The sequence below is a fragment of the Pseudophryne corroboree genome, chromosome 3 (genome assembly GCF_028390025.1).
Source record: "Pseudophryne corroboree isolate aPseCor3 chromosome 3, aPseCor3.hap2, whole genome shotgun sequence".
Lineage (NCBI taxonomy): Eukaryota > Metazoa > Chordata > Amphibia > Anura > Myobatrachidae > Pseudophryne > Pseudophryne corroboree.
In genome coordinates, this window is record NC_086446.1 from 732,270,530 (window position 1) to 732,286,070 (window position 15,541).

Sequence of the window (15,541 nt, forward strand, 5' to 3'; positions counted from 1 at the left end):
CTGTGCATCACGCATATATAGAAATGCATCTTTTAAATGCTCTATAGTCAGTAATATACTGTCCCTATCTAGGGTATCATTATTTTCAGTCAGGGAATCCGACCAAGCCACCCCAGCACTGCACATCCAGGCTGAGGCGATTGCTGGTCGCAGTATAACACCCGTGTGAGTGTATATACATTTTAGGATATTCTCCTGCTTTCTGTCAGCAGGTTCCTTAAGGGCGGCCGTATCAGGAGACGGTAGTGCCACCTGTTTAGACAAACGTGTGAGCGCTTTATCCCCCCTAGGGGGTGTTTCCCAACGTGCCCTATCCTCTGGCGGGAAGGGGTATGATGCTAATAACCTTTTAGGAATTATCAGTTTTTTGTTTGTTTTTTATCGGGGGAAACCCACGCTTCATCACACACTTCATTTAATTCCTCAGATGCAGGAAAAACTACAGGCAGTTTTTTCTCACCAAACATAATACCCTTTTTAGTGGTACTTGTATTATCAGAAATATGTAAAACATTTTTCATAGCCTCAATCATGTAACGTGTGGCCCTACTGGAAGTCGCATTCGTCTCTTCATCGTCGACACTGGAGTCAGTATCCGTGTCTATATCTGCCATCTGAGGTAACGGGCGTTTTCGAGCCCCTGATGGCTTTTGAGACGCCTGGACAGGCACAAGCTGAGTAGCCGGCTGTCTCATGTCATCATTTTTGTCACGTAATTCCTTCCATAAGCTCAGCCACTCAGGTGTCGACTCTGTAGGGGGTGACAACTCCATTACAGGCAATTGCTCCGCCTCCACACCATGTTCCTCCTCATACATGTCGACACAATCGTACCGACACACAGCACACACAAAGGGAATGCTCTGATAGAGGACAGGACCCCACTAGCCCTTTGGGGAGACGGAGGGAGAGTATGCCAGCACACACCAGAGCGCTATATATATACAGGGATAACCTTATAGAAGTGTTTTTCCCCTAATAGCTGCTGTTTTATTAATACTGCGCCTAATTAGTGCCCCCCTCTCTTTTTTAACCCTTTCTGTAGTGTAGTAACTGCAGGGGAGAGCCAGGGAGCTTCCCTCCAACGGAGCTGTGAGGAAAAATGGCGCCAGTGTGCTGAGGAGATAGGCTCCGCCCCTTTTTCGCACTTTTCTCCCGCAATTTTATGGATTCTGGCAGGGGTTAAAATACATCCATATAGCCCTGGGGGTTATATGTGATGTATTTTCGCCAGCCAAGGTGTTTTTATTGCTGCTCAGGGCGCCCCCCCCCAGCGCCCTGCACCCTCAGTGACCGGAGTGTGAAGTGTGCCTGAGGAGCAATGGCGCACAGCTGCAGTGCGCTACCTTGGTGAAGACAGGATGTCTTCTGCCGCCGATTTTCCGGACCTCTTCTTGCTTCTGGCTCTGTAAGGGGGCCGGCGGCGCGGCTCTGGGACCGGACTCCGAGGCTGGGCCTGTGTTCGGTCCCTCTGGAGCTAATGGTGTCCAGTAGCCAAGAAGCCCAAGCTGGCAGCAAGCAGGCAGGTTCGCTTCTTCTCCCCTTAGTCCCTCGATGCAGTGAGCCTGTTGCCAGCAGGTCTCACTGAAAATAAAAAACCTAAAACTAAACTTTTTCTAAGAAACTCAGGAGAGCCTCCTAGAATGCACCCTTCTCGGCCGGACACAAAAATCTAACTGAGGCTTGGAGGAGGGTCATAGGGGGAGGAGCCAGTGCACACCAGGTAGTCCTAAAGCTTTACTTTTGTGCCCAGTCTCCTGCGGAGCCGCTATTCCCCATGGTCCTTACGTAGTTCCCAGCATCCACTAGGACGTCAGAGAAATAAATAATTAAAATAGCCCGAGCTACCCAGGCCTATAGTAGCAGTGGAAAAGCGGGGGAAGGAGGGTAGGGGAAGGGCAGCATAGAGCACTCAATGTGGTGGATTGGCAGCGACACACGTCGCACGCAGCGGTGTCCGGCCACACATACTTACCGCTGCCGAACTGCCAGAATCTTCAGCCGACGGAGCGGCCACGACGCGCGCCGCACGCAGCGGTGTCCGGCCGGCTCCGGAGAGCTAGTGTCTCCTTCAGCCGGGGCCCATCCCGAGCTGCACGCAGCTGCGATGGGACCCCGCCGGCAGCCTCCCGCGGTGCAGACTGGCAGTGGCAAAGCTGCCAGTCTGTGGATGTAAGTAAGAAAAAGAAAAAAATTCTTCAGAGAAGACCCCAGTGAACCAGCTCCCCTGGGCACAAATTAAAGACTGGCTTGGAGGGGAGATAGTAGGGGAGGAGCTAGCCAGTGTTAGAATTTTTAAAATGCCAGCTCCCAATTACGGCCTACTATTTTCCCCATTGTAACTGTGCTCCAGTGGCCCCTAGTGGATGAAGGAGAAAATAGGATTTTGGTACTTACCAGGTAAATCCTTTTCTTTGAATCCATAGGGGTCACTGGAGTACTCTTGGGATATGGACGGGCTTCCGTAGGAACACAGCACTGAATATTTAAATTTAGTAACACTCCACCCCTCCATATCCCCGAGCACTTACTCAGTGTTTTTTACTGAGCCGAACAGGAATTAAGAGAGGTTAATAATGGAGTATTACATATAACATAACTGACAATAACGAAGTTAACCCATAACGTTACTGACAACTAACAGTTGACACCCTAACCAGCACTTGTAACTTGAACCAGTCGGTGAAAATGTGTTACCATAAGATCCTCAGAACTAACCCCAAGTAAGTAAACTGCTCTGGGTGGGCGTCCAGTGACCCCTATGGATTCAAAGAAAAGGATTTACCTGGTAAGTACCAAAATCCTATTTTCTTTTTCATCCACTAGGGGTCACTGGAGTACTCTTGGGACGTACCAAAGCTTCCCCCGTGGGCGGGAGAGCAGTTTGGCACTTGTAACACTAGGCGGCCAAAGCTAGATGCTGATGCCGCAAAAGTATCAAACTTGTAAAAGCGCACAAACGTGTGCACTGAAGACCATGTAGCCGCCCGGCAAAGCTGCGTCGCAGAAGCCCCACGACCAGCTGCCCATGAAGTTCCCACAGAACGTGTGGAATGAGCGGTTACTGACGTAGGCGGTTGTAACCTAGCATGAAGGTAAGCCTGGCGTATGGTCAGTTTTATCCATCTGGATAAAGTTTGTTTAGATGCTGGCCAACCCATCTTGGCAGCATCATAGAGAACAAATAACGTATCCGTCTTACGAACTGAAGACGTTCGGGTTACATAAACGCGTAACGCACGAACCACATCCAGAGTTCCAGAATGTGCTGTCAACACAGGAACTACTATTGGTTGATTGATGTGAAAAGATGACACTACCTTTGGTAAGAAGGCGGGATTCGTCCGAAGTTCCGCTCTGTCATCATGAAACACCAAATACGGTGGCTTGCATGACAAGGCACCCAAATCCGAAACACGCCTTGCCGAAGCTAAGGCTAAGAGAAAAATTGTTTTCCAAGTGAGAAACTTTATATCCACTTGTTGTAAGGGTTCAAAATATGAAGACTGTAAGAACTCCAAAACCAGATTCAAGTCCCATGGCGCTGTAGGTGGAATGAAAGGAGGCTGTACCCTGATTACACCTTGGAGAAAGGTGCGTATAGACGGCAATAGAGCCAATCGTCTTTGAAAGTAAATTGACAAAGCAGATACCTGCACCTTTAGTGTAGATAAACGCAATCCTCCATCTAAGCCTGATTGTAGAAACAACAAAAGGCGGCATAACTTGAAAGCTGATGTCGGAAATTTCCGAGCTTCACACCAACCTATATAGGCTCGCCATATTCTGTAATAATGAGCTGCCGTAACCGGCTTTCTAGCTCGTAACATGGTTGGTATAACTGAATCTGGAATGCCCTCTCTTTTTAAGAGGGCGGTCTCAACAGCCACCCCGTCAAACGCAGCCGCGCTAAATCGGGGTAAAGAAAAGGACCCTGTTGTAACAGGTCTGGACGTATCGGGAGCGGCCACGGATCGTCTGCGAGTAATCCTCGAAGATCCGAGAACCAAGCTCTCCGAGGCCAATGAGGCGCCACTAGTATGACTGTGAGCGACTCTCTTTTGATCCGTTTTAGCACCAGAGGGAGCAGCGGAAACGGTGGAAACAGATACACCAGACTGTACGGCCACGCGACAGTGAGAGCATCCACCGCGACTGCCTTTGGATCTCTTGTTCTGGACACATACTGGGGCGTTTGATGATTGTGTCGAGATGCCATCAGGTCCACCTGAGGATAACCCCATCGCTGAACCAACATGTGAAACACTTCTGGATTTAATGACCATTCGCCTGGGTGAAGATCCCGACGACTGAGATAATCCGCTTCCCAGTTGTCCACTCCCGGAATGAACACGGCCGACAATATCACCTGGTGGTATTCTGCCCAATTGAGGATTCGAGCTACTTCCCGCATTGCCATGCGGCTTCTCGTTCCTCCTTGTTTGTTGATGTATGCGACCGCTGTCGCATTGTCCGACTGCACTTGGACAGGCTGAGAGCGAACCATGTGCACCGCTTGTCGTAGCGCATTGAAAATCGCGCGGAGTTCTAGAACATTTATTGACAGCAATTTTTCGTGATCCGCCCAGAGACCCTGGAGCTGACAATTTTGAATTACCGCTCCCCAACCTCTGAGACTGGCGTCCGTAGTTAGAATTATCCAATTGCAAACTCCGAACCGTCTTCCTGCGGTTAAATTGTGTTCCTTGAGCCACCATAGCAGAGAAACTCTTGCTATTGGTGACAACCTCACTCTGTGGTGAATCTGCAGATGCGAGCCCGACCACTGGGCAAGCACGTTCAGCTGAAATGGACGAGAGTGAAATCTCCCGAACTGAAGCGCCTCGAAAGCTGCCACCATTGTGCCTAACAGGCGAATGCACAAGTGTACCGACACTGTGCGTGGTTTGAGTACTAATTGTACTAGATGGCGTAGCATTTGTACTTTCTGTTGTGGTAGGTAAATCCTTTGATTGACCGTATCGAGAATCATACCTAGGAACTGAAGGCGTTGAGACGGAATCAGATGTGATTTCTTGAAATTGACAATCCAACCGTGGTGAACCAATACATTGTAAGTTAGCAGCGCATGTTGGGTAAGTATCTGTTGAGACGGAGCTTTGATGAGCAGATCGTCTAAATACGGAACTATCGTCACTCCCAGGGATCTGAGGTGAGCTATCATCACAGACATTACTTTGGTGAATACCCGAGGCGCTGATGACAGGCCAAACGGCAGAGCCTGAAACTGGAAATGGTTCTGGCGTATTGCAAATCGTAAGAATTTCTGATGAGGCTGCCAAATTGGAATGTGTAAGTACGCATCCTTGAGGTCTAGCGCAATCATAAATTCCTTGGTCTCTAACCCCGCAATCACCGACCGTAGAGACTCCATTTTGAATCTGTAGTAAGTTACGTACTGATTGAGGCCCTTTAAGTTCAATATTGGTCTGACTGAGCCATCCGGCTTCGGGACCACAAATAGACTTGAATAATAACCCTGACCCTGTTGGTGTACAGGGACCGGAATCAACACTGCCGAATCCAGTAAGGACTGAATGGCAATTTGCAAAACTGTCCTCTTGTCGTCCGACAGAGGCAAACCTGTCTTGAAAAACCGCAGAGGCGGAAGACAGTCGAACTCTATTTTGTAACCTTTTAACACTAAATTGCGAATCCAGCCCTCCGCGGACGTGTGGAACCACGCCCCATGGAACGTGTGAAGGCGTGCTCCCACAATTGGAGATCCGAGATGGGCTGGTAACCCGTCATGCCACTGGCTTGTCGGTAACCTTAGCGTCTTGGCGAGTTGTGTTGGTTTGACGGAAACCACGTCCTCGACCACGTCTAGCTGGCGTGGCGGATCCTCTGCCACGTCCTCGAAAGGGCTGGGGTCTAAAGGAATTGAACGAAGGTCCAGCGTACCTTCTTCTTGGCGCAGGTGGAGGCAATGGTAAGAACACAGACTTACCTCCCGTAGCCTCCTTAATCCATGCGTCCAATTCTGGACCAAACAACTTCTTGCCATCGTAAGGCAACGCCTCTATACTTCGTTTGACCTCTGCCTCCGCTTGATAAGTACGCAGGTAGAGTGCTCTTCGTGCCGTAACTAGCGAAGATGAAATACGAGAAGTGAGCTGACAGACGTCAGTAGACGCTGTACAGAGATACTCTACAGCCTCAATCATTTGATTCACCTGAATTATCAGGTTTTCGTCATGTAAAGCCGATTTGAGTTCTGTAAGCCATATTATGAGCGCCTTAGTGACCCAAATGCCAACCAATCCAGGTCTTAGCATCACACCTGCTGCTACATACATGGATTTAAGCATAGTTTCTATCTTACGATCTGACGGATCTTTAAGCGTAGTAGCTGATGGCACTGGTATGGTTAATTTCTTGGTAAGCTTTGACACTGAAGAATCAACTATTGGTGGATTCTCCCATGTACCCGTTACCGATTCTGGAAACGGATAACTAGACTTAAATCTGCGAGGTATAGAAAACCGTTTATCTGGATTCTGTCTGGATTCTACTAACATCTGATTTAGAGAATCCGACACAGGAAAACTTACTGGCGTCTTCCGTCGTTTAGTAAATATGACCTGATCATTGGTGAGAGGCTGCTCAGCTTCAGGAAACCTTAGCGACTGCCGTACCGCTCTGATGAGATCATCAATGCCGGAACTGTTAACATCCTCGCCGTCTGACTCCACTTCGCCCTCCTCCCCCTCATCGTGTTCCGTGAGGTCTGGGATGGAATCGTCAGACTGCAACATAGCAGACACTGGAAAATCATAAGACATATGAAAATTATCCCGTTTGCCCAAAATGGATTTGGACCCTACGCAAGGCTGAGACGCCTCCGGTAGTTCTGGCGGTCTCACCCTAGACTCAGCTCTTAGCGTTTCTCGCTCCAGACGAGCAGCGGTCATTTCTGTCTGAAATTTCTCCAGTACATTTACTAACATACCCCACGGAGGGTCCGGTGATGAAATTGGTTGCAAAACCGGAGCAGAAATGGTATTCTGAACGGAATCCACAAAACATACGTTACATGTGGTAGATCCATCCGGTAACACACTGCCACATACTTTGCAAATATGCTTTTTAGTTTTTGCTGGTGTCTTACTCATTATGGCGACAGACAATACAATACACAAAACACAGACACCTGCACGGCTCAGTAAAATAGCAATAAGGTGGCTCTGTATATATATCTGGCCCAGTGCAATACACGTGGCCAGTACTATGAAATTTGATCCCAAATTCCCACGAACACCCCTGCGCCTCCGGTGGAGAAGAGATGTAGGACAGGAACGTTCTGGAATCACAGAGGAAGACACAGGAAGCTGTTAAAAATGGCTGCCCTGCTCTACTTATACACATAATCACAGTGCTGCATTCACTGATTATACTGTAATAATCCCTCTGCTGCTGCAGTATTTCACTGATATGTCCCCCCCTGTAATGGCTGTTTATCTTATTACAGCGGCAGCGCAGCGTGTGGGCCCCCAGCGGGTATCGTAGAGCGCTATGTGCCTCGTGTGTCCCAGCGGTGGGCTCCTATATATAGCGTGTCAGCTACCCAGGTAGCGCTGCTGTTCCGAGGTGCCTGGCCGGAGGCTGTGGCCTAACGGGCGGGTACCTGAGCGGGGAGAGCCGCGGCGCCTGCACGGAGGTCTGTGTCGACCGTGCGGGCGCCTGAGTGGGGAGAGCCGCTGCGCCTGCACGGAGGTCCGTGCCGAACGTGCGGGCGTCTGAGTGGGGAGAGCCGCGGCGCCTGCACGGAGGTCCGTGCCGAACGTGCGGGCGTCTGAGTGGAGAGAGCCGCGTGCCTGCACGGAGGTTCTGAGCGGGCCGGAATGGGCGGGCGCCTGAGCGGGAAGATGCCGGAGGCTGAGAGGGGAGAGCCGCTCTGCCACTTGCCGTCACCCAGCACTATGTCCCCATACGTCGGGGCGGCAGCGGGAGCTGACCGCCCCGTTTCACATACCTCACTCCTGCAGACGTGCGGAGGCTCCGACGGGGCTTTTCAGTAAGCGCCGGCCAGCCAGTGCAGGAGGATGTGAGGGCTGTGAGGGAGCTCTTTCAGAGAGGCCCGACACGCCCGTGCTGCAATCAGCAGCTGCACTATCCCTGACCCTGCCTTTTGGAAGGGGGACAGGGATGTGTCAAACAGTAGAAAAAATAAAAATAAAAATGAAAAATAAAACTTTCTTCTGACTTCAGCTAAGCATGTGTTGCCACGTGCAGCACAGAAAAAACACTGAGTAAGTGCTCGGGGATATGGAGGGGTGGAGTGTTACTAAATTTAAATATTCAGTGCTGTGTTCCTACGGAAGCCCGTCCATATCCCAAGAGTACTCCAGTGACCCCTAGTGGATGAAAAAGAAATACACTTTGTGCATTATGAACTTTGCCCTCTTAGGGTAAAGTAGCCCAACTACCACAGGGCACAAAAGCCACCCGACAAGCAGGTCCACACCCTTCCCTCCCCAAAAATCTACACAGATTAGGTGTAGAAACAGTAATCATTTACCTACTGCATGGACTCCAAATAAAAGGTTACCTTCAACAAGAACTGCAGATTGTATGTTTTGTCTTGCTTTTCCCCTTCGTTTACGTGGCACAGGGAGTAAAGTGTGGATTTCTTCAGCTGGAATTGTGTTTTCTTCTGGTAGCGACATCTCTGGAGCATTTGTTGGTTCATCTTCATTCTGTCTTGAAGTCTTCACATTTTTAATATTCCGACGAGAAGGCTTCTTACTTGTTTTTGCATCAGTTTTATCTTCTAATGGCTCTTGGGACAAGTTAGTGGCTTCTAAAGCTAAAAGAGAGGTGTCAATTTAGTAACAAGTAAAAAAAAAAAAAATCTTTAGAGCACCCCAAGCTGAACAGGGACAACAACAAAAATTGGCCAAAAATGAAAGTAAATAAATATCTGAAGAAAACAATATCTGACCTACAGGTCAACTTCTTGGTGGCATCATAACAAATCTTTATAGTCTGACATTTTCCGAAAAGTGCACAACTTTTTCTCACACCATTTTATAAAAACATTATCGACCAAACGAAAAAGGTGTGGTTGGGAACTTCTTGCATCAGGAAGTCTTGCAAGCCCTATGATCATACCAGGCAAAGGAAATCATGGCATATAAAGGCACAGCAATGATTAAAAAGTAGCGTAATGTGCAAATTAGCACAGGAATGAAAGTGTTTGGGTTATACAGTGGGCCAGTAGGGATATATTTGTTTAAAGAGGTTTTATTATGTTCCCCCTTTCCCCTCTCTCCACCAAACTATACATGTTAAGATTTTTAGCCTTTCTGGGTAAGTTTTGTGATGTAGGCCATGCACCATTTTAGTTTACCTGCTTTGTACACACTTTAATGTATTTATATCCTTCTGGAGATATGGTCTCCAGAACTGGACACTATTCCAAATGAGGCCGTATCAATGACCTATAAAGTGGCATTATTACTTTTTCCTGCTACTGATTCCTCTCCCTATGCAACCAAGCATCTGACTTGCCTTTCTTATTGCTGTGTTACATTGCTTACCTGCCTTTAAGTCGCTTGAAATAGTGACTCCTAAATCCCTTTCCATTATAGGGTGTTGATTTGACACAGAATGAACCCATTAGTGGCAAGCTGAAATGAGCTAAAAGACCCGTTTGGGCATCCAGACTGCACTGTTATGCAAAGCAACTTGGCGGGTTTAACCATTTTAGCTAAACCGGGGCTAGTCTGGGCAGGAGATCGGGCGAGATAACCAATTGAATCACCCTCATTAAGTGTGATCACATTTAGGCTAAGGTTGGTTTAGTTTGCTACCCCATGTGCAAACATTGCTGGGGACATCTACTCACAGATACCAGAAAGTTTTAAACCTATTACATTTCAGCCAGCAGCAACTGCCAAGAACCCTCATTGCCTGGTTTCTTACCTTTCACAGTTTGCTCAGTCACATTTCTCTTTGATCGGCCGCGCATCGAAGGTCTTTCAGTCACAATTATGACTGAATCATTTAGAGCTTCTTGGTTTGACTCTTCCACATTTTCGCTTAAGTTTAGGGTCTGGGATGAAGACTCTGTTATTGACAAATTAATGTTTTGTTTGCCTAGGAGGTTAGAAAGAAGTCCCATTATTTTCAGCATTGAGTATGCATACCAATGCAGTATATGCCATAGAGTACAGTAAAGGAACAGCAGTGGGTTAAATACAGTGGTTCCCAAACTTTGAGCACCTAAGAGTCTTTTTTTCATGGCACCCCTAGTATAAAAGTTTGCTAAATTTAGATAAAATAAGTAAACTGTGCCTAGCTGTCATCCCTGGGTTCAGTTATGTGGTGGTGTACAGTTCTGATTGTCCGCATGTTTTATGATAGGCAAAACCAGTGCTAGGTCTGTCAATCACTTAGACCATAAATCTGATTTGGTCCTGGACCTCCAACCCGAGGCAGCCCAGGGTGCCTAGACACAGTTTGGGAACCACTGGTTTACTATATTAAACCTGCACATTCGTGATACATTTGAGTGTTACCAAGTACAAAAATAAAATTTCCCTCCTAGGAAATGAAAGGAATAAACAGTCTTCCCTACAATAAAACAGATGTTGAAGTATCAAATAATAATTATTATTTTTTTAAATGAGGAAGCTTACTTTGTGCAGTCTTGGCAGGCCTTCCTCTGCGCTTCGGTGAAGTAATTTTGCCCTCAGAAACCGGATATTCCTTGGGTACTTCTACAGTGTTTCTGGATCTTCCTCTGCGTGCAAACAAGGTCTCGTCGTCAGAAACTGCACCCTTGAGTACAGAAGTCGTACTTTTTAACCTTTCACTATGTGTAGAAGTAACTTCACTAACTTTGTCAGCCACAGATTCCTTTGGTACATTTGTTGCAACTTTAGGCCTACGCCTGACTGTCTGTGAAGTCACCTCACTATCTGCAACTAAAACGGTCTCTTTGGACACTTTTGTTACACCTCTTTTCCTTCCTTTGCGTTTTTTTGTAGTAATCTCATCAGCAATTAGAACAGATTCCTTTACTATCCCAGCCTTGCCTTTAGTGCTTTCTTCACGTATTGGTGAAAGTACTTTACCATCATCAACTGTTCCAGATTCTATGGGTACTACTCCAGTGCTTCTAGTGTTTCCTTTGCGTTTTGGTTTTGTCACCTCACCAGACATGGAGACAGATTCCTTGGGTACTTCTGTGTTAATTCTTCCTCTGCGTGTAGGTGAAGTCAACTCCACATCTGGAACAGCAGCAGATTCTTTTGCCACTTCTCCAGTGCTTCTAGGTCTTCCCCTCCGTGTAGGTGTAGTCACCTCACCAGACACAAGAACAGACTCCTTGGGTATCGTTGCAGTGCCAGGTCTTCCTCTACGAGTAGAAGTCACCTCACTGTCTGGCACAAGAGCAGATTCTGTGGGAACTTCAGTTGTGCCAAGTCTTCCTCTGCGTGTAGGTGAAATCAATTCCACATCGGGCACAGCAACAGATTCTTTTGCCTTTACTTCAGTGCTTCTTGGTCTACCTCTCCGTGTGGATGAGGTCACCTCACCTGGCACAAGAACAGACTCCTTGGATAATTCTGCAGCACTAGGTCTTCCTCCTTCTGTAGGTGAAGTCACTCCAGGTACAAGAACAGTGTCCATGGGTGCTTTTGCAGAGCTAGACCTTCCCCTTTGTTTCTGAGAAATCACCTCCACTTCAGTACTAGCAGATTTCATGGGTACTTGTGCAGCACTAGGTCTTCCTATACGTAGAGGTGAAGTTACATCAACAGGCACTGGAACAGATTCTTTGGTGGTGCCAAGTCTTCTTTTACGTGTAGATGAAATACACACATCTGGAACAGGTTCTTTTGGTGTTGTTTCACTAGTGCTTCTAGGCCTCCCTCTCTGTTTAGGTACAGCTACCTCATCAAAAACAGCATTCTCAGGTACTTTTACTTCTTGTATTGGAGACGACACCTTCACATTAGGCACAACAGCAGGTTCCATGGGTATTTTTGCAGCACTAGGTCTTCCTCTCCGTGTAGGTGAAGTCACCAAATTACGTACAAGAACAGTGTCTTTGGGTGCTTTTGAAGTGCTAGACCTTCCGCTTTGTTTCAGAGAAGTCACCTCCATATCAGTAACAGCAGTAGATTCCTTAGGTATATCTACTGCGCTAGGTCTTCCTCTTCGTGAAGGTGAAGTCACCTCAACGTCAGTCACAACAACAGATTCTACGGGTATTTTTGTTGTGCTAGGTCTTCCTCTACGTGAAGGCGAAGTCACCTCATCAGTAACAGCAGCAAATTCCTTGGGTACTTTTGCAGCACTAGGTCTTCCTCTACGTGAAGGCGAAGTCACCTCAACATCAGTCACAACAGCAGATTCTATTGGTACTTTTGCAGCACTAGGTCTTCCTCTACGTGAAGGTACCTCAGTCACATCAGATTCTATGGGTATTTTTGCTGTGCTAGCTCTTCCACTATGTGAAGGGGACGTAACCTCACCAGATTCTATGGGTGTTTTTGCTGTGCTAGGTCTTCCTCTACGTGAAGGCGAAGTCACATCAGTAACAGCAGCAGATTCCTTGGGTATATTTGCTGTGCTATGTCTTCCTCTACGTGAAGGTGTAGTCACTTCAACATCAGTCACAACAGCAGATTCTATGGGTATTTTTGCTATGCTAGGTCTTCCTCTACGTGAAGGCGAAGTCACCTCATCAGTAACAGCAGCAAATTCCTTAGGTACTTTTGCAGCACTAGGTCTTCCTCTACGTGAAGGTGAAGTCACCTCAACATCAGTCACAACAGCAGATTCTACTGGTATTTTTGTTGTGCTAGATCTTCCTGTATGTGACGATGAAGTCACTTCAACATCAGTCACAGCAGATTCTATTGGTATTTTTGCAGCACTAGGTCTTCCTCTACGTGAAGGTACCTCAGATTCTATTGGTATTTTTGCTGTGCTAGCTCTTCCACTATGTGAAGGGGACGTCACCTCAACCTCAGATTCTATGGGTGTTTTTGCTGTGCTAGGTCTTCCTCTACGCGAAGTCACATCAGTAACAGCAGCAGATTCCTTGGGTATATTTGCTGTGCTATGTCTTCCTCTACGCGAAGGTGCAGTCACCTCAACATCAGTCACAACAGCAGATTCTATGGGTATTTTTGCTGTGCTAGGTCTTCCTCTACGTGAAGGCGAAGTCACCTCATCAGTAACAGCAGCAAATTCCTTGGGTACTTTTGCAGAACTAGGTCTTCCTCTACGTGAAGGTGAAGTCACCTCATCAGTCACAACAGCAGATTCTATTGGTATTTTTGTTGTGCTAGATCTTCCTCTATGTGAAGATGAAGTCACTTCAACATCAGTCACAGCAGATTCTATTGGTATTTTTGCCGCACTAGGTCTTCCTCTACGTGAAGGTACCTCAACATCAGTCACATCAGATTCTATTGGTATTTTTGCTGTGCTAGCTCTTCCACTATGTGAAGGGGATGTCACCTCAACATCAGATTCTATGGGTGTTTTTGCTGTGCTAGGTCTTCCTCTACGTGAAGGCGAAGTCACATCCGTAACCGCAGCAGATTCTATGGGTATTTTTGCTGCGCTAGGTCTTCCTCTACGTGAAGGCGAAGTCACCTCATCAGTAACAGCAGCAAATTCCTTGGGTACTTTTGCAGCACTAGGTCTTCCTCTACGTGAAGGTGAAGTCACCTCAACATCAGTCACAACAGCAGATTCTATGGGTATTTTTGCTGTGCTAGGTCTTCCTCTACGTGAAGGCGAAGTCACCTCATCAGTAACAGCAGCAAAGTCCTTGGGTACTTTTGCAGCACTAGGTCTTCCTCTACGTGAAGGTGAAGTCACCTCAACATCAGTCACAACAGCAGATTCTATGGGTATTTTTGCTGTGCTAGGTCTTCCTCTACGTGAAGGCGAAGTCACCTCATCAGTAACCGCAGCAAAGTCCTTGGGTACTTTTGCAGCACTAGGTCTTCCTCTACGTGAAGGCGACGTCACCTCATCAGTCACAGCAGCAGATTGTATTTGTATTTTTGTTGTGCTAGATCTTCCTCTATGTGAAGATGAAGTCACTTCAACATCAGTCACAGCAGATTCTATTGGTATTTTTGCAGCACTACGTCTTCCTCTACGTGAAGGTGAAGTCACCTCATCAGTCACAGATTCTATGGGTATTTTTGCTGTGCTAGCTCTTCCACTATGTGAAGGGGACGTCACCTCAACATCAGATTCTATGGGTGTTTTTGATGTGCTAGGTCTTCCGCTACGTGAAGGTGAAATCACCTTATGCACAACAGCAGATTCTATTGGTATTTTTGTTGTGCTAGATCTTCCTCTACGTGAAGGGGAAGTCACCTCCACATCAGTAACAGCATCAGATTCCTTGAGTACTTTTGTAGCACTAGGTCTTCCTCTACGTGAAGGTGAAGTCAACTCATCTGGCACAACAGGCTCCTTTGGTATTTCACCAGTGCTTCTAGGTCTTCCTCTCCGTGTAGGTGAATTCACCTCAGACACAAGTACAGACTCTTTGGGTCCTTTTGCAGTGCTAGGCCTTCCCCTTTGTTTTGGAGAAGTCACATCACCAGCTGTAGGAATCGATTCCTTGGGTACCATGCTCCTAGGACGTTTGTGCCTCTGTAAACTTGCTCCATCAGAAACTGGAAGAGTTTCCTTAGATACTTCTAAATAGAAAGAACAGTGTCAGATTAGTACTACTTGGGTGAAATTATACAAAAAAGAATCACATTACAGTTCAGTTGGTGCTTGATTTTTGGTGTGGTCTTACAGAAAAAGCAATCTTGCTGCATGTATCTAGTACTCATGGGACACCAGATTTTATTTTAATAGTAATGCAGTTTATTTAACCTTAAACTTCATAAACAGAGGCAATTTGCAATATAAGAGCTCTTCCATTTCAGTCCCAAATTGATTATGACGATAATTTTACATTGTTAGCCTACTCAAGCAAGTATGGTTTTAGTGCAAACCATATAATTTTCAACACTATGTAGCAAGGTAATCCAATGCCATTCAAGTGTGCTCCTTCCTTTCTCAAATGAAACGCAATACTAGAAATGCTCTTTGCAATATTCCATTACCCTAGAGAATTTTATATATTTTTGTGTGGACAATAGCAGTCCAGCTTTTAGTGATACCCGACCTTGAGCAGATTATTAAATCAAAATAAATGTACTAATTAAGTCACCTATTGGTATCCTTAAAACCTTGACAGTAGGCAAAAATGATTGGACACCGACAGCAAACAGATGAGATTTTATTGATGTCAGTAGTTTGTAGTTCCACTACTTGCAGTGAATACTGCTGACCTTCTTGCCAAACTGTCAACAAGTTCCTGGACAGCAGCAGGCGGTTAAGTACAGTGACTGACTGCGCTACTGAAGGGTGAATCAATCTTGAATGCACTCGTCACTCCAATTCATCCCAGAGGTTCTCAGTGGGGTAAGATTTGGACTGAGCTAGCCAATCCACCCAGTTTACCCAATTTTCTGTATAC

The 15,541-nt window shown here is 46.6% G+C and overlaps 1 protein-coding gene across 3 annotated transcripts in view; it reads right to left on the reverse strand.

The window, feature by feature from the left end:
• MKI67 (marker of proliferation Ki-67) overlaps positions 1 to 15,541 on the reverse strand; it is an 82,091-nt gene that overhangs the window by 13,770 nt on the left and 52,780 nt on the right. For all 3 annotated transcript variants that reach the window (XM_063962217.1, XM_063962216.1, XM_063962218.1), the window contains exons 16-18: positions 10,665 to 14,708; positions 9,949 to 10,122; positions 8,573 to 8,830 (exon numbers count right to left, since the gene is read on the reverse strand). In XM_063962217.1, the coding sequence (XP_063818287.1) occupies positions 8,573 to 8,830; positions 9,949 to 10,122; positions 10,665 to 14,708 (4,476 nt within the window). The remainder of the gene's footprint in view (positions 1 to 8,572; positions 8,831 to 9,948; positions 10,123 to 10,664; positions 14,709 to 15,541) is intronic.